The following is a 25541-nucleotide window of genomic DNA, read 5'->3' as shown; positions in this document are numbered from 1 at the left end:
AAGTTCCCCCTCACACAACAGTTACAATACAATACTCGTCAGTATTGGCTAAACTGAGTGGCAATTTCATCACGGCAATGTGCAGCCTCACTTCGCAAATCAAGTCATGCAGTTTCTAGATCAGTTCAACATTACACATGTACCACACCTGTGTTATAGGCCCAATCTTGCATCCCTAACTTAGTTTTTGTTCCTGTCACTAAGGACAAAGCTTTGGCACATTCAGTTTGGGAATTCTGAAGCAGTGCTCAAGTAAACTGCAGCAATTTACAAGGACCTGACAAAGAATAGCCTGCACCACATGTTCAAGGATTGGCAGAAATGCTATAAAAAGTGCATTCAAACAGGAGGGGAATACATATTTCTCTGAATCAATATTTGTTGTTTGTGTGAGACAGCATTAATTTTCTAGATTTCACAGTACCCAATGAAATTTTCTGATTGTGATTTCAACTAGAATTTACAGTTTTGTCAACAATTTCTTAGGTTTGTCAGTAGTGATGTATCACATTACAAATCTGACACTCTTCACACAGTGGTCACTGTTAACTTGAAACATGACATTGCAAGAAAGATGGTCATGTAAAATTTTGCACAGGGAATAGTAAAAAATATTTGAAGCCTGAATATTCAATGCACATTCAAATGATGTTTATTTTTCAGTCTGAAAACTGGTTCGATACAGCTCTCTACACTGGTCTATTCTGCGCATGCTGCCTCATTTCAGCATAACTACTGCAACCTACAGCCACTTGAATCTGCTTGCTGCATTCATCCCTCGGTCTCCCTCACACTTTTTACACACCACACCTCCCTCCATTATCAAACTCTATGCCTCAGAATGTGTCCTATCAACCAATCCCTTCTTTCTGTCAAGTTGTGCCATAAATTTCTTCTCTCTCCAATTTGATTCAGTACTTCCTCATTAACTATCCAAACTACCAGCCCAATCTTCTGACAATGAAAGTCCAGGATGGGACAACGGCAATGAGGAAGGATGGACTGCTATTCACTACAAACAGGAGGAATCAATTCGCAGATAGGCGGAATGTGACTTGAAGGCTGCTCTCTGTGGTAAGTAGCAAGCCACCATTTCCATATTGTTGTTAAACCAATGTTCAGCATTTTTCTACAGCACCACTGTTCAAAAGCTTTTCCATGATTGCCTTTATTAGAGTCTACTTGAATATCTGAATGGGGGCGTGCGCGCACGCGCGCACACAACTATTTTATGTATCAAATATTTTACTTGAGAGAATGCAGTGTGTGTTGCAATATGGGTCAATATTTATATCTTTTACAAAATTAAAAAATATCTATGATTTACTTTAAGAAATGTAACAATCTGCAACTTATTTATGTATTTTTATTTATATCAACACACATTTCGAGCTTCCACCTATCTTGCAATTGGAGTAATACATATTGAAATCTTCAATTAGCACATCGTTAAAAACAATGATTGCAATTTGGATGCTGCAGCTGCCTTTCTGTTCTGCTTGTCGCTCCTATTTTCCACATTTAGAAGTGTGGCACAGAAAGAAAAAGTGCTAGTGCAAATGTTTATAACTGTGGAAAATAGGAGCAACAAGCAGAAAGAAAAGCAGCTGCAGCATCCAATTTGCAGTCAATGTTTTTAATGATATCCTAAGTGAAGATTTAAATATGTGCTACATTAACTGAAGATCTAAAAATACATAAAAAAGTGGATGGTTGCTGTATTTTTTTAAAATTAATGTAATCCAAAATCACAGAGCTCTACGTCTTAGTACTGATAAATTACCTTTGTCTTTATGTGAGTGAGAAATACACAGTTATAGTCCAGTTGCTGTAAGAAGATCCTCAACAGCGAACTGTACTGTTACTAGCTAACTACCTTGGCACTCAGCATAGCCAATGCTATTTCACTGCTGGCCATGCACCCCCATGCTTTATTTCTATTACAGTTTCCATCCTTGACAGCAAGTCTCCATTGCTGGCTGATGTCATTTGCAATAATGACTATGTGAAATGATGGCATCTCATACGTGATGCATGTGTGCGAGCATTCCGAAGACTTTTGAGCCATTACTTGTAGTTGACAGAACTGTGTGTGGTAGCAATTGTCATCTGCTGTTTCATTGTAATTTATAGCGCACCTTATCATAACAGGCAGACTGAAGAAACTCCCACAAAGTTTGACATTTAAGTGTGATTTACTGAGTGGCTGCAACACAGACATTTTCCCCTGTGGTAACTTTTATCTAACAATTAGGAGTTGCTACAAATAAATCAGCCGAGAAGTTGTACATTGTTGACTTGTTAGCTGAAAGCAAATACTACAAGGTTGTTTACTCGCTGTTTTATATAAGGCGTACCCAACTGAAAAGGAGACTGTATACATAAAATTTTAATAAGATTATTATAATTATTACTCAAATGGAACAGTATAGTTACACATAACTTCCACAGACACTTATACGCTTATCCTGGTGCACAATGGGAGTGTATGGCTACAGTGTAGCAACTCCTGAGTTACTGACAGATCTAGTGTACAGATCACATTGTACTGTATTTCCTTGGCACAGAGAAACCTCTGACGTTTTGCAGATTGTCTTAAGGCTCCGAAGACATGAGTCACATGGGGAGATATTGAGGTTGCAAAGGATGTTCTGGGACTGCCCATCAAAATTTTTGAAGGAGCTCAAGGGTATCCTTGGTCACACGGGGCCTAGCGTTATTCTGGAGAAGCACTATCCCATTACGGAGCTTGAGGCTGCCCTTGTTCTTGATAGCCTGTTTGACCCTCAGTAACATGTTCCAATACTATTCAGCATTAGCTGTTGTACCCCACCGTAGCCAGTCAATGAGTTGAGGTCCATTTTTGTCGAAAGAAACTGAGCATGTCTTCTAGTCTCCGGGGAAGGCTGGGCTCTTTTTGGATGACGGTAGCTAGGATACCACCACTCCGTGCTCACCCATTTGGAGACAGGTTCGATGTGATGGCACCAAGTTTCATCACGTCACAATCTCAACAATGAAATCCATTCCGCATTCAGTGTATCTCAACAAATGCCTCAGGTGTAAACATCCATTCTCATAGTCTTCTGATACTCTGAAAGATTTTTGAGCACCTACTGTGCACAAGCTTTGCTATAAAAAAGCTGCTCATGATTTAAGCGATGCACAATTCCTTTGCTTATCAACAGTTCAATAACAGAGTCATATGTGGTGGTCTAATGATTCAGCTGTGTGAGCTCCTCCACAGCTGAAATCGTGGTACTGATTGTGACGTGTGCCTGCCTAGGGTGTCACAAGTTCTCGATGTTAATACATCGTAAGTTCCCCAACTGTATGTCAGAGTTGGTGGAGACTTTAATCATTCAACAATGAATTGGGAAAATTACAGTTTTGTTAGTGGTGAGCATGATAAGACATCCTGTCAAACTTTACTAAACGTCTTCTTTGAAAACTGCCCAGAATGGGTAGTAAGGAACCCCACTCATTACAGAAATATATTGGATCTAATGGCAACAAACAGACTTGACCTCTTTGAGGATGTTAACATTGAAACAGGCATCAGTGACCATAATGCAGTTGTGGCAACAATGATTACCAAAGTACAAAGGGCAGCTAAAACAACCAGATATATATATTCAGTAAACTAGATAAAAAAATCAGTAGTGTCATATCTCAATGAGGAGTTTGAAACATTCAGCACAGGGCAGGAGCATGTAGAGGAAACCCAGCTCAAGTTTAAAAGACTAGATCACCATGCACTGAGTAGATATGTACCCACCAGAACGTTATCTCGGATGGCGAGTCATCGTCAGATGTAGAAGTAACTTCGGGTGTGACGTAGGGAAGTGTGTTGGGACCCTTGCAGTTCAGTTGTATATCAATGACCTTGCAGACAATATTAATAGGAAAATCAGGCATTTTGCAGATGATGCAACTACCTACAGTGAAGTACTATCTGAAAGAAGCTGCAAAAGTATTCCGTCAGATCTCGATAAGATTTGAACGTGGTGCAGAGATTGCCAACTTGCCCTAAATGTTCAGAAATGTAAAATTTTGCACTCCACAAAACAAGTCATACAAGTATCTGGGTCTAACATTTTGTATGGATGTGAAACGGAATGATTACATAGGTTCAGTTATGGGTAAAGCAGATGGTATATGTCGGTTTATTGGTAGAATGCTGCGGAAATGCAATAAGTCTACAGAAGAAATTGGTTACAAATCACTCGTGATCGATTCTAAAATATTGCTGAAGTGTGTGGGACCCATACCAGAGAGGACTAACAGGGGATATTGGACATATACAGATAAGGGCAACATGAATGGTCATAGGTTTGTTCTATCTGTGGGAACTGAACTGGTAGACCTTTCAAAACAGATGTAAACTATCCCATGGAAGTCTATTACAAAAGTTTCAAGAACCAGCTTTAAATGACGATGCTAGGAGTACACCATAACCCCCTGTGTATTGCTCGCATAGGGGGTGTGAGGATAAAATTAGAATAATTACTGCACACACAGAGGCATTCAAACCATCATTCTTCCCACACTCCATATGTGAATGGAACAGGAAGAAACGCTAATAAATGGTATGATGGGATGTACCCTCTGTGGTGCACCTCAAAGTTGTTTGCAGAGTATAGATGTAGGTGTACGTGCAGATGTACATCCCGCATCATAACATTGATACCACTGGAATATTGTGCACTGTGTGAGACGCTGCTCTCCATACAGCTGTTCCATCCTGAGATAAACCCATGAAGAGTGATCCCCTTCTGCACGAAGATAACCACCAATCGAGAGGAATCCTTCGAGCAACGGATTGCGGAAACAACTCACCAGAAATGAGGAAATTGCTGCAAGGCTGATAACTCCGCTTGTACAACTGGAAATACCGACAAACCATCTCTCGGTAAAAACATTCACCCACTGAGATTACACACACAGCGACAGTGAAGGTCTCCTTTTCAATTGGGCACAGCTTATAACTGTGATCTATGTTTCTGTCCACGAGACTGATCTCATGTGACACACGTTAACCTACATTTTATCAATCCATATTATATACTCTGGATTCACTGCTAGCACATCCTGGAAGATCTCCACAAGATCTCCATTTTCTATTAATACTTTTCTACCTGAGAAAAATTTCAATGCAAAGCCAACTTTTCTTAAAACGATGGAAATGCTTACCACAATGCCTGTAAACAAATCACTTTATGACAGATAAAGGCTACGTTCCAAAAAATGAACAGCTTAGAGAAAGAAGCGGTGACACTTTTTGCAGGACCCATCCATAATAATGTAGGACAATGCTCAGATGTAAGTTGCGACCGATTTGTTCGATCCATGGGGGTGGAAAATGCTGTACCAGCCACCACGTTCCCTGACTTAAGCTCTTGTGACTTCAACTTGACTCCTTAATTAAATGAAGCCCTTCATGGTATTTGTTTCAGAACTGTTACAGAGATTTGTCGGGTGACAGACTGCTCCATTCGAACTACCAACACGGCTGTCCAATGACTTCGACATAGCTGGCATCAGTTTATACATAATGTTAGCAAATACTTTGAAGAACAACTTGGCAACCTGTATCTGTTTTGTATAAGTTGATAGTAAATAGTTGCTACTATTATAATTGCAACCTTCATGTACGCCACCTGCATTTTCATAAAAAACTGAATTCTGTCAGAACAGTTCTTGAAGGTACCAATCAATCGCACGTCATCCTTAGCCCGAAGGCGGCACTGGAAGAGGATATGGAGAGGCATGCAGTCAACACACCGCTCTCCCAGCCATTGTCTGTTTTCACGACTGGAGGCACTACTTCTCAACAGAGTACCTCCTCAACTGGCCTCACAAGGGCTGAGTGCATCCTGCTTGCCATCAGAAGCCAGCAGACCCGGACGGTTACCCGTCCCAGCCCGACAGCAGGGAACCAGGCTGTTGGTGCATTTTTTTGTCAGAGCTGTCAATATTTGTCACATGGTACAATTTTTTCCTTGTCTTTCCAGGTGTCACAAGAACAGAGCTTCCAGCTGAAACTGCACCCTTCTCCTCCCCCATTGTCTCTCTCTTCACTATAACAATAGAGATGTTCAGAGCTTCTCCCACTCTGTTAAGCTACATTACTGACTGGTATCAAAGGACAGCCACCGTCCCTGTTCTTTTCAAAGCTATCACATAATCTGACTATAATCGCACACTTGTCCTTATACTGGGATTCTTTGAGGTAGGTGCACAAAGATGCTTCTCTCAGCCCACTGTCTCTGTCAGGGATCTTCTTATGCCGCCCCAGATATATGTGATAAATTCTCAGGTGTAAGCTGCACTCTGATACACTCACTCTCACATAATGGGAAATGAGCTTGGATCCTGACAAACCTGGGATGATAATGAAGATTCCCTATGTCAACAAGAAGTTTTCCACAGGTAATCAAAACGTTACAATTTAATGAACCTCTTTACTTTTCGATAAGTAACTCTATAATTGATTATTTCTGAAGCACAACCACAGAATGATTTGTAATAAAATGTCTCGGAACATCTCTGTGTGACAAGGAACACTTTAATTCATCCTAGAATACACTACATCTTTCCTGAATATCCCAATAAATTCAATACCCCTGCAATATCCCTGAAAATTCCCAATTTTCCAGACAAGTCGCCACTTCGCCTGCAAATGGAATCTGTCACAAATAACGAAATTTCACAATAGTAACAGGCATAACAGCTATAGAACAGACACAGAACTGAATGAAATGATGAAACAGGCTCTGGGAAAGGTGCAACAGAGCTGAGAGCCGCATACCTTTCGTCCTCGCGGTCTATCCTCCCAGAGGGGTGTTTCCTGGCAGGCGACAATCGCTTGCCGCTCCTGGACCTCTCCCGTTCCTTCTCCCTCATTCTATCCTTCTCTCGTTCTTTCTCCCTTTCCTCTCTTTCTCTTTCTCTTTCTCTTTCTCTTTCCCTCTCTCTTTCCTTTTCCCTGTCTCTGTCACGGTCCCTCTCACGCTCCCTCTCCCCGCGGCGTGCCGGGGGCGGTGAATCGCTGCGGCTACGTCCCCGTTTGCGCCGCCTTTCCCTTTCATGCCTGAAACAAATGAAAAAGCATGTTATGTTAAAAACTCTTTTGAAATTTTCCATTTTTTTAAACAGAATGATTTAAAATTTTCACAGAACTGCTAAACTGACAGTATTTAACCAGTGTTTTTATCAATTTGGTATGCAGAACAGAGCAGAAAAATCAGCCTTTTTGGGATGTGTGTGTTTGGTGAGACGTGGCACGATCTATGACGTTCTGCGTGGTGGGCGAAGAAGCTGGCTCACATGTGTGGTGGCTGTCTCTGCATTCACATTTTTCATCTGACTCTGTTCAGATAATATCGAGAGAATTGCAGCTAAAAGTTTATAAAGAATAAGGCTGATGTTAAGTGTCCTGTTCATTTGAAAATGGTTACATTATGTGTTACTGACAATTACATACATACATGTTGAAAGACAGTGGTGGTGGGCCACAGAGTTGACAAGGTAGCTGCACAGTTTACAAATCCAGAACATTCCGTGAAGTAGCTGCGACGGAAGTTGACAATTCTGAGAGATGTGTGACTCAGAGATGATGTTATTCCCACAATATGAACAGTGAGCACCCAGCAGTGAAAATGATGTTTTAAAAAAATAACTAAATAAGCAACTGGGTTCCACAAAAGGAAGCAAAGATTTATGATAAAGATGGAGAAAAAAAGTACATTAATAATGCAAGTTCTGTTATATACTTCAATGGGACTTACATACATCTGTTACATGCCAATCATCATTTCTGGAGTGGAGATAAAACTTACGGTTTCTCGCAATAATCAGGATGACAGTAAAACAATATTTACAAAAGCAAAATGTTCAGGTTGGATGGTGTACTTTACGTGTAAAGGAATGGTTTTATATAACAATATCAAGTAAGTTTCTTTTTATAGCTACATTCATATACGGGTGGGTTTATAAATTAGATATACAAAAGTAATCTTTAATTGAGAAAAGGGTAAGTAACTTATCGAAAGGTTTGATGCAGCACTATATGCAGTGTATCCTCAAGTTTTATTCTCACGTAATACTGTTAGTTCGTGGTGTTCCCACTAGGTGGCATACACAAATGAGGTAATTCAACAGTCATCATGGAGTTGTACAATGGTGCAAAGTGTGCACAGTATTGTTTATGGTTTATGAATGCACATCCACTACTACAGTTCACAAACAATTCAGAAATAAATACAGCATACTGTTCGCATAGGGGGTGAGCAGAAACCGTGTCACATAATCGAACCTGTATGGGACTCACAAACAATAAATGTTTTTTGTGCTGTACACTGTAACAAGTTTTACAGTCTCCTTTTCTTTGCCGACTCAACTGTAACTGGCTTATCATGGTGGACATGCTTGAGCATTATCTAATGCTTCAATTACAACAGGATATGGGCACAGAATTTATTTTCCAGCAAGACAGTGTGCGACCACATTGTCCTTGTGACACTGTCACGTAACTGTGTAGGAATGTGCTGACTTGGAATGAGTGTGGTGGAACAATATACTGGCCAACACGAACACCAGTTTGACCCCAGTGGGCTTCTGTGCATGGGGTTGCATTAAAGACAGAGCGTTTGTCCTCCGCTTACGGAGTTGCAACAATGGGTAACCCAAGTTGCTAACATCATCAGGCTTGCTTCTTAGTATGTGATGGGAAACTGATTACAGAAGGGACATTTGTCATGCTACAAATATTCAATGTGGCTACCTTTTGTAAGTAAAACTAAAAGACATATTGCATTCAGTGCTGTATCAACCATTTCTGTACTTTATCTACCTTTTTCATAATTAAAAGTTATTACTGATTTACATTCACCCTGAATTCAAAGGTAATAGCTATTGACACAATGACAGACTAATTCATTTTCACAGTAATTGTTAAAGCAACAGTCTTAAGCTGTGTAGGAAGTTTTATTCATTCACTGATGACCAGTTCTGGACAGATTGTTCATGACCAAATCATCTGTGTACATTCATTTCGTATTGCAAGACAAGCATTACAGGTCACAAAGTACATCAACGTGGCAGTATTCAATGTAGTGCAAACACATGCACGACTGTACGTAAATAGGTACATTTTGACATATAGCGATGCATGTGTTGGCGCTAGTAAATAGCTTATAAACATGATGGTGGAAACAATTCCCTAAAACGTGCGACAGCAATCCCTGGCACATCCTAGCGGCTTGAATTGGAAACTAAAACTGGATGTGAACAGCTGATTTACATTGTGAGCCTCAGAAGACTTATTTGATACTTTGGCTTACTTTGTAAAACTGCAAAATGGTTGGAAGAGGGAGTGTGTGTGCCATATAGGGTTACAGTAACAGCAAACAGTAACTCCCTCTCAAGACAGTAAATTGTGGAACAGACGCAGCAGCATTCTAGTAAAATTAAATGAATTGAAAAAAAAAAAAAAAACCTACATTTCATTGGATCTGGGGGTGAAATGTCTGCTGAAGACAATGCTTATTTATCTGTGTATGCTGATATCAGTATCAATGAAGGTAGGCCTATTGAAACAAGTGCTAGGAATTATGTTATGGGTTGGGCAAGTAGTGGACTGGAACATGATAAATGTAAAACTTCCATTTACAGATGATGAGTTACGACCAAAACAAAGTGCTTTTCCCCCAACATTTATGCGCAGAGTTTGTCATATAGAAGTCAGAAATTTTTAGACATAATTTTGATACGAGTGCTATTGAAAGCACTTATGGGGTAAGAAGTAAGATGATTTGCTTAGTCATGAATGAATGTGCCAAATTAGAAGGACTGTGAAGTTCTATCAAAGCATTTGTAAATAAGACAATGATTCCTCAGTATCACAAATCAAAAAGAACTACAGAAAGTAACTAATAAATAGGCCAAAATGCTAAGTGCATACATGCATACGCATAGAAGTTATGTCGAGTTCTTATGTCATGACGGTGTTATTTTGTGTTTGTATTCTACCCACCCCCCCCCATGAACCATGGACCTTGCCGTTGGTGGGGAGGCTTGCGTGCCTCAGCGATACAGATAGCCGTACCGTAGGTGCAACCACAACGGAGGGGTATCTGTTGAGAGGCCAGACAAACGTGTGGTTCCTGAAGAGGGGCAGCAGCCTTTTCAGTAGTTGCAAGGGCAACAGTCTGGATGATTGACTGATCTGGCCTTGTAACAATAACCAAAACGGCCTTGCTGTGCTGGTACTGCGAACGGCTGAAAGCAAGGGGAAACTACAGCCGTAATTTTTCCCGAGGGCATGCAGCTTTACTGTATGATTACATGATGATGGCGTCCTCTTGGGTAAAATATTCCGGAGGTAAAATAGTCCCCCATTCGGATCTCCGGGCGGGGACTACTCAAGAGGATGTCGTTATCAGGAGAAAGAAAACTGGCGTTCTACGGATCGGAGCGTGGAATGTCAGATCCCTTAATCGGGCAGGTAGGTTAGAAAATTTAAAAAGGGAAATGGATAGGTTGAAGTTAGATATAGTGGGAATTAGTGAAGTTCGGTGGCAGAAGGAACAAGACTTCTGGTCAGATGAATTTAGGGTTATAAACACAAAATCAAATAGGGGTAATGCAGGAGTAGGTTTAATAATGAATAGGAATGCGGGTAAGCTACTACAAACAGCATAGTGAACGCATTATTGTGGCCAAGATAGATACGAAGCCCACACCTACTACAGTAGTACAAGTTTATATGCCAACTAGCTCTGCAGATGACGAAGAAACTGAAGAAATGTATGATGAAATAAAAGAAATTATTCAGATTGTGAAGGGAGACGAAAATTTAATAGTCATGGGTGACTGGAATTCGAGTGTAGGAAAAGGGAGAGAAGGAAACATAGTAGGTGAATATGGACTGGGGGACAGAAATGAAAGAGGAAGCCGCCTTGTAGAATTTTGCACAGAGCACAACATAATCATAACTAACACTTGGTTTAAGAATCATGAAAGAAGGTTGTATACATGGAAGAACCCTGGAGATACTAAAAGGTATCAGATAGATTATATAATGGTAAGACAGAGATTTAGGAACCAGGTTTTAAATTGTAAGACATTTCCAGGGGCAGATGTGGACTCTGACCACAATCTATTGGTTATGACCTGTAGATTAAAACTGAAGAAACTGCAAAAAGGTGGGAATTTAAGGAGATGGGACCTGGATAAACTAAAAGAACCAGAGGTTGTACAGAGATTCAGGGAGAGCATAAGGGAGCAATTGACAGGAATGGGGGAAATAAATACAGTAGAAGAAGAATGGGTAGCTTTGAGGGATGAAGTAGTGAAGGCAGCAGAGGATCAAGTAGGTAAAAAGACGAGGGCTAGTAGAAATCCTTGGGTAACAGAAGAAATATTGAATTTAATTGATGAAAGGAGAAAATATAAAAATGCAGTAACTGAAACAGGCAAAAAGGAATACAAACGTCTCAAAAATGAGATCGACAGGAAGTGCAAAATGGCTAAGCAGGGATGGCTAGAGGACAAATGTAAGGATGTAGAGGCCTATCTCACTAGGGGTAAGATAGATACCGCCTACAGGAAAATTAAAGAGACCTTTGGAGATAAGAGAACGACTTGTATGAATATCAAGAGCTCAGATGGAAACCCAGTTCTAAGCAAAGAAGGGAAAGCAGAAAGGTGGAAGGAGTATATAGAGTGTCTATACAAGGGCAATGTACTTGAGGACAATATTATGGAAATGGAAGAGGATGTAGATGAAGATGAAATGGGAGATATGATACTGCGTGAAGAGTTTGACAGAGCACTGAAAGACCTGAGTCGAAACAAGGCCCCCGGAGTAGACAATATTCCATTGGAACTACTGATGGCCGTGGGAGAGCCAGTCCTGACAAAACTCTACCATCTGGTGAGCAAGATGTATGAAACAGGCGAAATACCCTCAGACTTTAAGAAGAATATAATAATTCCAATCCCAAGGAAAGCAGGTGTTGACAGATGTGAAAATTACCGAACTATCAGCTTAATAAGTCACAGCTGCAAAATACTAACACGAATTCTTTACAGACGAATGGAAAAAGTAGTAGAAGCCAACCTCGGGGAAGATCAGTTTGGATTCCGTAGAAACACTGGAACACGTGAGGCAATACTGACCTTACGACTTATCTTAGAAGAAAGATTAAGGAAAGGCAAACCTACGTTTCTAGCATTTGTAGACTTAGAGAAAGCTTTTGACAATGTTGACTGGAATACTCTCTTTCAAATTCTAAAGGTGGCAGGGGTAAAATACAGGGAGCGAAAGGCTATTTACAATTTGTACAGAAACCAGATGGCAGTTATAAGAGTCGAGGGACATGAAAGGGAAGCAGTGGTCGGGAAGGGAGTAAGACAAGGTTGTAGCCTCTCCCCGATGTTGTTCAATCTGTATATTGAGCAAGCAGTAAAGGAAACAAAAGAAAAATTAGGAGTAGGTATTAAAATTCATGGAGAAGAAATGAAAACTTTGAGGTTCGCCGATGACATTGTAATTCTGTCAGAGACAGCAAAGGACTTGGAAGAGCAGTTGAATGGAATGTACAGTGTCTTGAAAGGAGGATATAAGATGAACATCAACAAAAGCAAAACAAGGATAATGGAATGTAGTCTAATTAAGTCGGGTGATGCTGAGGGAATTAGATTAGGAAATGAGGCACTTAAAGTAGTAAAGGTGTTTTGCTATCTGGGGAGCAAAATAACTGATGATGGTCGAAGTAGAGAGGATATAAAATGTAGGCTGGCAATGGCAAGGAAAGTGTTTCTGAAGAAGAGAAATTTGTTAACATCCAGTATTGATTTAAGTGTCAGGAAGTCATTTCTGAAAGTATTCGTATGGAGTGTAGCCATGTATGGAAGTGAAACATGGACGATAAATAGTTTGGACAAGAAGAGAATAGAAGCTTTCGAAATGTGGTGCTACAGAAGAATGCTGAAGATTAGATGGGTAGATCACATAACTAATGAGGAAGTATTGAATAGGATTGGGGAGAAGAGAAGTTTGTGGCACAACTTGACCAGAAGAAGGGATCGGTTGGTAGGACATGTTCTGAGGCATCAAGGGATCACCAAGTTAGTATTGGAGGGCAGCGTGGAGGGTAAAAATCGTAGAGGGAGACCAAGAGATGAATACACTAAGCAGATTCAGAAGGATGTAGGTTGCAGTAGGTACTGGGAGATGAAAAAGCTTGCACAGGATAGAGTAGCATGGAGAGCTGCATCAAACCAGTCTCAGGACTGAAGACCACAACAACAACAACATTCTACCCACATAAACTGTACAGAATCATTTGCTTTCATTTTCTTTAACCCTACACTTTAAACAAATTATTAGCTAACATAACATACTAACAGCATAAGAAATGCAAACCTTGCGAAGTAATTCTGGTATGTGAGCAAATAAAATAAGGAATCACAGACATCACAAGTGAAGTATCCAACTCGAACACACAGATGGCGCTGCTAGCAGGAAACACACATGCAAATGCTACGAAGTTTCCTCTGTTATCTTTAAAAGCAATTTGGCGCTACACTGTATAATGCCACATTGATATGTTTTGTGACCTGTAATACATGCCTAGTCATAATGCAAAACTGGCGTACATAGATGATCTGATAATGGACAAGCTGTCGGAAACTAGTCATCAGTGAATAAATAGAACTTCCTATGCAACTTAAGAAGGTTCCTTCATCAATTATTGTAATCCCATAAAAACTGCTGAAAGCCAATAGCACTATTGTTCAGGAGATCAGTAATGTACGTGGCAGTGACGACAACAGTCATTGTGCAACGGTGTGGCTTACATACATATTGAAGGTGTGGTAAATGCTCTAATATTTTTAATGTGGGTATCAGAAGGGAAGTGCACCCTCCCTCTCGCTTGCGTCCCCCATACACAGCTGCTTCGTCTCTGTGCACAAACACAAACTACACTTCATTATAACTATGGAAATACAGGTATGCCTTGAGCAAACACAAATTATTCTTGTTTAATGTCCACTCGACAGCAAGGTTAGCAGCACCCTTAACAAAATTAATGGGAACAAATGCGGTTAAAACTGCTAAAAAAGTTGTAGAATGAGGAGTTGGAAGTCCTGCTGAATTACATGTCATATCTCCTAACCTCACTCACGGTCACCTGCAAAATTGCAGTATCTGACAGCCTTTAGTGTAAAAATGGCCTAGTCAGCAGAGCAGTCAAAATGCATGTCAGTGTGTACTCTTTGGGAATAGAAATCAGTAAAACTGCTCAATTTATTATGTATTCCTAAGTCCACCACGAGTTATGGGGTGGTAAATATTCATACCAATGAACCGGGAGTACAAAATCAGACATGGTACTCTCACTGGTAAGTCTAAAAAGAATTTGCAGGAAATTATCAATGTCAACTTCTGTTAGCAAACAGATGTCCTCAGGAGGAAGTCATATACCAGAGGAAAGGGGTTCACAACCGCTATAGACCAAGCGTACATGCTGATGTGACAAAAAACACAGGATAGTGCTATGCACACAGACAGCAGTATTATCATTTACACAAAGTGTAAAAGGGCAGTGCATTGTTGGGGCTGTCATTTTTTTTTTTTTTTAGCATGATTCTTGTGAAAAGTTTTCCAATGTTAATATGACTGCAAGACAAGAACTGAGAGATCTGAATATGAAACGGTAGTTGGAGCTGGACAAATGGGACATTCTATTTCAGATATTATTACGGAATTCAATATTTTGAGATCCACAATGTCAACAGTGTGTCGAGAATACCAAACTTCAGTCATTACCTCGCACCACGGGCAATGTAGTGACTGACGGCCTTCACTTAACGACCGAGAACAGATGCAATCGCATTGAATTGTTAGTGCTAACAGACAAGCATCGATGCATGAAATAACCACAAAAATCAATGTGGGATGTACAACAAATGTATCTGTTAGGACAGTGCAGCAAAATTTAGTGTTAATGGGCTACGGCGGCAGACAACCGACGAGAGGGCCTTTGCTAATGGCACATCACCTGCAGTGCCTCTCCTGGGCTCGTAAACATATCAGTTGGACCCTAGACTATTGGAAAACCGTGGCCTTGTCAGTTGAGTCTCAATTTCACTTGGTAGGTTTTGAGAGTGGCACACATCCCACAAAGCCGTGGACTTAGCTTGTAAACGCGGCACTGTACAAACTGTTGGTGGTTGCATTATGGTGTGGGCTGTGTTTACATAGAATGGACTGGGTCCTCTGGTTTAACTGAACTTATAATTGCCTGGAAATGATTATGTTTGGCTACTTGGGACCATTTGCAGCCATTCATGGGCTTCACATTCCCAAACAACAATACAATTTTATGGATGATACTGTGCCATGTCAGCACACCACATTTGTTTGCCACTGGTTAGAACAACATTCCAGACAATTCAAGCCAATGATTTGGTCTCTCATCAAACATTTATGGGACATAATCAAGAGGTCTGTTCATGCACAAAATCCTGCGCCGGCAACACTTTCGCAATTATGCACTGTTATAGAGGCAGCACAGCTCAGTATTTCTGCAGGAGGCTTCCAACAACTTTCATAAAATGCTGCTTCAAGTACTAGCAAACTGTCTACAATACCTGCTGAATCTGTTCTAGAAGTTTCATCCACAGGTCACTGTGACTTACTATACTAGTGTTTGAAATGGTAGAACAGCAGTTACATCATCTGCATCTAAGCCTCCTCCAAATTCTGAATCTTCTACATCGTCTTCCATAAGCTCTTTCCAGTTGTTCATTACATGACTTCATTTGCCACAGACCTATGCCATCTCCACAAAGTCATTCTTACAGAGCGAAAGAAACATTCGTAAATGCCAATATGATCCCTTAAACTATAAAGATGAACAAAAAATTAGTAACTAGTATGTCTATTACATTCAAGTGTGTACATACACTGTTTTGTCATGTTACATATAATCAGTAACCACCCTTCATGTGCACTGTTAACAGAAATGATTTATATTATCTCAGCAGCTAATATTTGTGAGAGAATTTGTGTAATAATATTATCTGCAATGTTCATTCTTCATCAGAAGCAGCATTTCACAGCATATAATCAATAAAATTGGATGTAACTAAGAACTGAATTCAACACAATATATTTAGTTCTATATATGGTGAGGAAGAAAACTAGATGTACACAGGGCGAAGCACGTGCAACTTGCACTGCAGTCATCATGGAAATGGAAAGTGCTACTGATGTGCAGTTTTCACAGGATGGATTGGTAGATGGTTGCTTGTATTTTTAGCCAATAAACAGATTGTAATAATACTTAGGAAGTGTATTTTTTGTGCAAACACACACTTTTTGAAATGGAACAATGCCTATTGACATTAATAAAGTAAATGTATTGTACATTAGAATGTCAGTAGTGTTTGCTGCAGGATTCTGGTGTGAATCTTTTATGAGATATATTTTGGAAAATTCCCACACCAACACTTGTACAACAACTGTGGTAGCAGACACTACAGAACAACATAATTGCATACACGTGTTATATGAATTCTGACAAGTAACAAGAAAATTAAGGATTACAAGTTGTGTTCAAAATGACCACCATTAGCAGTAATACACACTTCCAGTCTGGTATGGAACAACTAGCATTTCAGGGGAAATGTCCAAGCAGCCATAATGCTGACACCACAGATTCCTCCTAGGCTGCAGAGGAATGTCTTCTAGCATCTGTGGAAGACGGTCTGTTAGGAGGCTGCGATACTTGCACGTGTTCAGTGTACCAGGTATGAAAAATGGGCCTCGGAGCTGATAGCTCACTATTCCACACCACACGTGAACATTTAATGGACGACAATATTCCACCTGACAAATCCAACGGAAATTTTCAACAGACCAGTAATGCATGTTTTAGTGGTTTACCTGGCCATGATTGGTAAATGCTGCTTCATCACTAAACAAGATACGTGATAGATTTGGAGTTGTTGTTGTTGTGGTCTTCAGTCCTGAGACTGGTTTGATGCAGCTCTCCATGCTACTCTATCCTGTGCAAGCTTCTTCATCTCCCAGTACCTACTGCAACCTACATCCTTCTGAATCTGTTTAGTGTATTCATCTCTTGGTCTCCCTCTACGATTTTTACCCTCCACGCTGCCCTCCAATGCTAAATTTGTGATCCCTTGATGCCTCAAAACATGTCCTACCAACCGATCCCTTCTTCTAGTCAAGTTGTGCCACAAACTTCTCTTCTCCCCAATCCTATTCAATACCTCCTCATTAGTTACGTGATCTACCCACCTTATCTTCAGCATTCTTCTGTAGCACCACATTTCGAAAGCTTCTATTCTCTTCTTGTCCAAACTGGTTATCGTCCATGTTTCATTTCCATACATGGCCATGATTGGTAAATGCTGCTTCATCACTAAACAAGATACGTGATAGATTTGGAGTATCCTGTCTTAATGCCCATGCGCAGAAGTTAACACAATTCTCATATTTGTTTCTGTGCAGCTCTTGATGGAAAGAAATGTGATAGGGATGGACCCTATGTCAATGGAGAATGCATAGGACACTTGCCCGACTTGTGCCACTTCCTTGTGCGATTGTGCAGTACCTAAAGTACGGATCAACTGCAACAGCAGCATGAACAACAATTTCTTCCTCTTGCGTCGTCACTTGTTTCCTTCTGTTATTTTGACAAGGTGTTACAGTGGCGCTTTCAAGTAACTGGTTGAAGAGGTTGATAAATAATTGTCAAGATGGTTGACTTCTATTGGGATAGCTTGTCACATACACCCCTGTACATACACCATGAGCATGTTGGCTTTTTCTACATTATCCACTCATGACTTGGACTGCCACACACAGACTGGCTAGCAAGTCACAAGGAACTTAAGGGTGTCACACACAAGCACATTATAAGCAAACATAACAACATCATCCCTAGCAACTATGCAGGTTGAATGGCAAAAATAAGTGACGGTGTGGAAACTTTTCAAAATGTGATATCTCATAAATGACTCACACCAGAATCCTGCAACAAACACCACTGACATTCTCATATACCACACTTTTAGTTTGTTAATGCCAATAGGCATTGTTCCTTTTAAAAAAATATATGTTTGCACAAAAATCTGCTTCTTGGCTAACAATACGAGCCCCCATCGAACGAGGTAGAATAGTGGTTAGCATGGTTAGCACACTGGACTCTCGTTGTTTAAGACAACAGTCCAAATCCGTGTCCGGCCATCCTGATTAGGGTTTTTTGTGATCCCCCAAAATTGCTTAAGGCAAATGCGGGGATGGTTCCTTTGATAGGACAAGGCCGATTTCCTTCCCCATCTTTCCCTAATCCAAATTTTGCCTGTTTCTAATGACCCCGTTCTCGATGGGGCCTTAAACACTAATCTCCTCCTCCTCCTCAATACAAGCCCATGGCTACCAATCCATTCTCTGAAAACTGCATACCAACAGCACTTTCCATTTCTCCTATATTTGTGGTGTAAGTTTTAGATGATCCATCCTGAAAATGCATACCTATGACCCCTGTATTGATTTTATACATAAATAATGCAGGAAATGTTCTAGTGAATTTCACGTGCCATCGTTTACGTCAAAAGCTGTTAGGAGAGTGATGTGCAGGTGACAAACATTAACTCAACACAAAGCCAGCTCTGAAGATCGGTGACTCAAAAAGGACCAGTAAATATTTGTGCCATTACCATACCTGCCAACCTCCAAAAACTTAAAATCAGAAGGTTCAGTTTCAAAAAATAAGGATGTATATATAAAAAACAGTTGATTTTTCAGTACAACTTGGAGACAACTGATGTGAGTCTTGCCCTAGGATATCACAAAGCTATGCAACAGCTATAACACAAATGGAAACACTAGAACTACCCAACACATTGATTTCATACCCTTTATTTGCAGTGTAGCCCACATAATTGATACTAGATTGTTTTGTTTTGTTTTCAAATATGAGTGCCTTCAAATATCATTTATCACCCTGACACTTTTAACATCCATTTCTAGTTTTTTCGTATTTTTTATTGTAGTTCACCCATTTAACTTTTTCTCAGTGCTTTTTCATTTCCATGTGCCTTGAAAAATAACTTTTTCCAATATGTAATATACAAATGTTAATATGGCATTGAGAATTAAATGGACTAAAAAAAAGCATGGAAATTTTCCGAATATAGCTTCAAGAAAACAGACATATTTTCTTCCTGTAATGAAAAACAAAACAATGAATGAAAATACTACGACTATGACAATGTGATACATTTGAAGCAGCCACTTACACAACATTAAAGCTGTTCAGGGATTCAGGTTACAAAATAACATTGATAACAATCCAGTCTGCCGATTATAAAAACACTGAATAATAAGCAACTTCACTTAAGCACAATGACAACACACAAACACAAGTCCAAACAGAGCACTATACTGTGCAATATGAGCATACATGTTGAAGATTAGATGGGTAGATCACATAACTAACGAGGAGGTATTGAATAGGACTGGAGAGAAGAGAAGTTTGTGGCACAACTTGACTAGAAGAAGGGATCGGTTGGTAGGACATGTCCTGAGGAATCAAGGGATCACAAATTTAGCTTTGGAGGGCAGTGTGGAGGGTAAAAATCGTAGAGGGAGACCAAGAGATGAATACACTAAGCAGATTCAGAAGGATGTAGGTTGCAGTAGGTACTGGGAGATGAAGGAGCTTGCACAGGATAGGTTAGCATGGAGAGCTGCATCAAACCAGTCTCAGGACTGAAGACCACAACAATGAGCATACATTTTAGAAAATGAACCGGAAAGAGGAAAAATAAAAACTGAGACACAGATCGCATGGACTTCCTGATTTCAATAAACTTGAATATTCATACTGAGTAAAAAACCAAACAACCTGAAGTGGCCGGTTTTCAAAACAAATTCTGAGATTTGATGATAATCAATTAAAAAATTGGGAAAAATAATGGAATGATCAGGAGACAGGTGAGTAGCGAAACACTTGGATTCTCTGGCCTAAATTGGCAGATTTGGCAGGTATGCATTACTCACTTGTTTGCTGACGTCTCAATCCTACCAATTTAGAAACATGAAATGATACTTGTCAGAGAAACTATTCTGAACAAATGAATACTATTAACATGGATTGCGTAGTAAATAAAACAATAAACAGCAGTATGATTAGTGGTATATGTATTCTCCAGTGACACTTAAAAGGTTACGATACTATAAAATAATATTATAAAGGAAAACATATTATTATTACAAACATTATCATCATGTTCTGCCAAGGACTGATGGAAAATTCAGTTAATAAATGTTCCGAAATTGATAGTTAAAAGAGGAAAACTAAAATAACTACACTGGGAAATGTGACTGGCTGATCACTTACAAAATCACGGGTGAGGCAGCTGCCTCAATAACACATTAAAAACTTGTCCCTAAAATTAACTGAGCAAGTCGGACATGTCACACAACCATAAAGGTTCTACCACATTCATTTTCCTGTCACATAAAGTAGAGTACAAATCTGTCAGTAAATTAGCTGCTGCTGCATTGTCTGAATATAAAATAGTTTACAGAAGTACGTCACACCGTGATCAATATTCTACAGCCAAGTTTTCCACGAAGTCATCCATCCCCGGGAATAACATCCCACCTTTAAGGGTGATTATACAAAGACAGACTAAAAGAGAAATGAGGTTACATGACCAGAGTTAAATTTTTTTGTGCCAATAATAAAAACTTTATTATCTGCATACGAGGAAATTATCGACACTTCATTTGAGAAAAATTCTAGTAACTTACACATTACGACCACGTTCCTCCCTCCGGCTCGCAACTTCTCTCTCTTTTTCACGTTCTCTGATTTTGTCCTTTTCCCTCTCTCTGCCTCTTTCCTTCTCCTTCTCACGTTGTTCCCTCTCCTCCTTCTCCTTCACCTTTTCAGCATTCACTGCTGCTGCGATAGCAGCGGCGGCAGCAGCGGCCGCACTGGCGACCATCTTGTCCTCTTCCTCCTGACGCTGCTTGATGCGCTCCTTCAGGTGGCTCAGCAGCTGCTTGTCCCCTTCGCTCACTGCAGTGTCTTTCACGCTATTCCATTCCTGGAACAGACAGATATGTGGGCAGAACGTTAGTTATTGGCACAGGTCTGTTGACACACACTGGAATTGGCGCTAAAAGTCATTTTGATAAAGATTAGCACTTGAGGACTGTACCTCAGCCATTACACTATACAACCAGTGTGTGTAACATCCTTTTCTAAAGCTTTAGAGCACCACACCACACTCCCCCCCCCCCCCCCCCCCCCCGCCTCCACTGCCAAATTATTCACATCAAGAGCCCACCGGGGTGAATGATTGCAGGATGTGATACCTGAGACCTCAACCTACATCACAGTACGAATGTCTATAGAACACAAATATGCTTCAGGTACTAGGAATTTTCTTAATTTATTCCATGACCAGTTTCGAAGCTTAAAGCTTCATCTTCCAGTGCCATCAAATAATTGTGGGGAAGATAAGCATGTAACAGTTGGGCCAGTCAGTCATGGAGAATCACACCCATGTCCAACAAACACATGGGAGTGTAGGACCAGCAGCCACTGCCCACTGGGGCAGTATGACACAGAAGTGATTCCGTGTCATGATGTCCGTGAGGGTGCTGTGGCTGCTGGTCCTAAGCTCCCATGTGTTTGTTGGACATGGGTGTGATTCTTCATGACTGACTGGCCCAACTGTTACATGCTTATCTTCCCCACAATTATTTGATGGCACTGGAAGATGAAGCTTTAAGCTTCAAAACTGGTCATGGAATAAATTAAGAAAATTACTGTTAACTGAAGTAGATTTTTATTCTATAAATATTTTCCTCTGTTGTGCATGTTCACCTGATCAGATATTTTGTACAGTATAAACGGTTTCAAAAAGTTGATTCCACAGCTGATAACTCTCCTTGTCAGTCACAGCTCTTCCTCTAAATGCTTTGGGGTTATTTGTGACTGGGTTCTGACAGCGACAGACTGAAGGTCACAACATGAAGCAATTTTTTAAGAAAACACGGAAGTACAAATAAGTTAGCAAGCCGACACTTGTGTCAGGTGTCGGCTCTAGCCTCACATTACTTAGAAGGAGAATATGCTTCCCTGTGTGGTAGTCATCTCACCATTCAGAACAGTTCGACATTGTTCTTTGCCAAACTTGCCATCATGTGGCAGGAAGCTCGAAATCGACTCCAACTGAGAAAGTTGGAGTTATGGCCACAATAGCACCCCCCAGATATTGTTTAGGTAGTAATAGCAATATCTGTAAAGAGCTAAGATAACACTGATGGCATACACCCACCTCACAGGCACAAACCTGTTGCTCAGCATCTTCACAGCAGGAAAAGCTTTATCTCGAGTACCACTCCCCTGGTGAAGTCAAAGGCAGGAGAGACTTCAATGCTGGCAACACAGAGCTAAATGTGATTGGATACCATTAAAAGAGAAGTTGCCCCTTTGTCTCTGTGTAGGAACTGGCCAAAGTAAAACTGTCCTGTTAAAATGAAGATTCTGTGGTGTGTCCTCTGCGTGTGGTGCCGAGCAGACAATGAACTGTTTTCTTCACTGTCCCATTTACATCATCTCCACAGGCACTGTAACGTGAGACAGGAAGCCCAAAAGTAGTTCACCATGGTGAGGTGCTACATTTCATCCAAAATGCTGTAACTGACACACTAAGAAGAAGAGTGTGGTTGTTCAATGCTTCATAAAGCTCTCTTCCAGCTATTAGGCATCTTCCAATTAAGAACTACCTATTCACAGACATACATTTTGCTTGGCAGCAAATGTTTAACAGGTTCTGTATCTTACAAAGTTTTAGCTTTCTTACTTGGTTTACAAACCAAATGCACGCATGTGCGTGAACATTTGAGTGTGTGTGTGAGTGTGTGTGTGTGTGTGTGTGTGGGGGGGGGGGGGGGTTAATATAAATCTCTGCCACCACTTGCACACTTTCATTACACAGAGTAAAAGAAAATAGATCATTACTGTACCTCAAGAAGTTGTCCTAGCACGACACAAATTTTTACTCCACAGTATTAAATCATTATTTTATGTACCAGTCTGGAGAATGAAAACAATAACAAAATCATATACTCTTGTGAACAATATAAAAAAAATCAATGATCTTATTACTTTATTAGCCTTGACATTTACTGCCGATTACTTATGGGGATTTATGTTATTGTGTAGTATTCTTGATGGACACAATGAATAGAAGGAAGGAGAGGATGTGCAAAGAAAGAACTTCATTCCTGTGTGTTACATCTTCCCAAATATATTCTTACATTACTAACAAATTTTTAATAATTTTCATTTCTATAAGTGTTATCATTTATTTTGTCACATATAAAATTACACAATTCCAATTCAATATGTATTCAGGTAACAGAAACAGTTAACACTATAGACAGTTCCCAATGGAAATAAATTGCTATTTCTGAAAAAGGAAAAAAAAAAAATCTTAAGGTTTTGGGACATGTAACGTGATAACATGTTTTTACTGTAGTAGTTAAATGCTTCATGAAGTGCCGTTCTGGCTATTAGGCCTCTTTCAGTTAACAACTGCCTAACAGTGGACATTTGTTTTGCTTTGTATCACATGTTTAATAGGTTGTTTTTTGGGGTGGGGATGGGAGAGTCTCCTGTCTGCAACTCTTCTGCTAAGTACATATTTGTGTTAACGAAACAATGGGAACTCCAAGTTGGAATATCAGCAATGTTAGGAGGACAGATTGCTACTCAACACAAAGATGACCTGTTCAGTTGCAGACATATTTTTAAGATGATATATGAGAAATTTGTGAAAATGTGTTTCCTGATATGTGAACTTTCAAAAAGTAGGAAACTTTTTTAATAACATGCTTGTCTTGGAACGAGCTTCGAGGTGCAGCAACATCTACGGCACCTATTTTCATATTATGAGAGTATATATTCGAGTTCCACCAATCACAGCACGTTAGTGAAATTGCAATGCGATGCTCTTGTAAGCCAGTCATAGCTGATGTCACGTGATCTCGCCATCTGATGACAGCAGATCTTCAGAGCATAGGGCACGTGATGTAGTCAACCAACAGCAACATCACTATTAAGAAGTGTGAATACACAAGTAGGAAAAGATAAGGGGCTAAAACTAGGAGACAAAGATGTTGTATTCAGAAAAATAACACACACTGTAAACAACTAGTGCCATCACAAAACCAAATACAACTAACACCAAATGTTGTCAGTAATGAAATATTAACAACGGGTGAGCAAGTAACATTAAGTCTGAAACTTCCTAGACGATTAAAACTATAGGCCTGACTGAGTCTCAAACTCCGAATCTTTTCCTTTCGCATGCAAGTGCTCTAACAAATGGGCTACCTAAGCATGACTCAAGTGCCCAAATACTGGGTATTTCTGCAGACGTGCTGCAAGCAACACATCCTCTCATCACAGGATCTGAAAAGTGTGCGGCACTCTGTAAGGTACCACCACATATGGATTGCCATTGAGGAAATAATGGACTTCATTAGCAATCCATCTGTCTGCAAACTTGATGGAGGAGAATCCTTGAAACCATTACTGACTTCCTGCCAAGTGTTGGAACAACAAAAACATTCAACAGTAGCTTATTTTGTGAATGACAGTCTTAAAGTGCTGTGGCCTGAGGGAATTCAAGAAGAAGAAAATTCTTGCTGGGTATTCAGCTGCTACAGCATATGTGCCAACGGGCGACTGCCCTACAAATAATCTAGTTGCATGTAGTCCACTTCTTAAGCCTGGCCCACCAACTGCAACACACTACTGATGAAGCGCGCAGCAGCTTCTGAAAAGTAAATACAGCAATTTCATATAGTAAGAAAGTTTTCCTCAAGCCCCTGCTCTATAAAGAACTGTGGAGTTCCCCTAAACAGGTCAGGTCTGCACTACACATCAGAGGCTGCTACTCAGGTAGCTGATTGTGTGTAGGGTGAACACAAAAGTTTTTTTTTAGACCAGGCGACTCTCCGTCCAATTCAGATAATGATAGCTGTAGGAAACCCAGAAGTATCAGTGTAAGATCAAAAGAAGTGAAGTTCATATAATACTAGGAACAAAAGCTGGTTGACACATGAATTTGATAGCAGTGAGATTTTTGCGGAAAATTTAAGTGTATATCAAAAGGAGAGGCAAATGGGAGTGTATTTGTCACAGTAGACAAGCAGAGTTGCCAAAAGTTTCCCCTAATGAAATTCTCTGATATGTCCCTGATTCCCTGACAAGTTTTATAATTTTTTCTGACAAATTTTGAGATCTCAAGTGTAAATAAAGATGTAAGTTGACAAAAAATGTAAGGACTTCTGTATTTCTCCCCCATGTGAGCAGCAAAAATCTTAAGTACTAACGTCGACATCTTTTGTAATGAATTGTTTTTAGATGGAGAAAGCGAGCCAAGTGGTATGCGTGTTTCATTAAGACCAC

At 40.1% G+C, this 25541-nt stretch overlaps 1 protein-coding gene across 3 annotated transcripts in view; it reads right to left on the bottom strand.

The window, feature by feature from the left end:
* LOC124717330 (zinc finger matrin-type protein CG9776) overlaps positions 1-25541 on the bottom strand; it is a 278463-nt gene that overhangs the window by 34995 nt on the left and 217927 nt on the right. For all 3 annotated transcript variants that reach the window (XM_047244160.1, XM_047244161.1, XM_047244162.1), the window contains 2 exons: positions 20861-21159; positions 6812-7093 (listed from right to left, as the gene is read on the bottom strand). In XM_047244160.1, the coding sequence (XP_047100116.1) occupies positions 6812-7093; positions 20861-21159 (581 nt within the window). The remainder of the gene's footprint in view (positions 1-6811; positions 7094-20860; positions 21160-25541) is intronic.

The sequence above is a fragment of the Schistocerca piceifrons genome, chromosome 9 (genome assembly GCF_021461385.2).
Source record: "Schistocerca piceifrons isolate TAMUIC-IGC-003096 chromosome 9, iqSchPice1.1, whole genome shotgun sequence".
NCBI classification, from domain to species: Eukaryota; Metazoa; Arthropoda; class Insecta; order Orthoptera; family Acrididae; genus Schistocerca; species Schistocerca piceifrons.
This window is presented reverse-complemented; position numbering and strand designations above follow the sequence as displayed.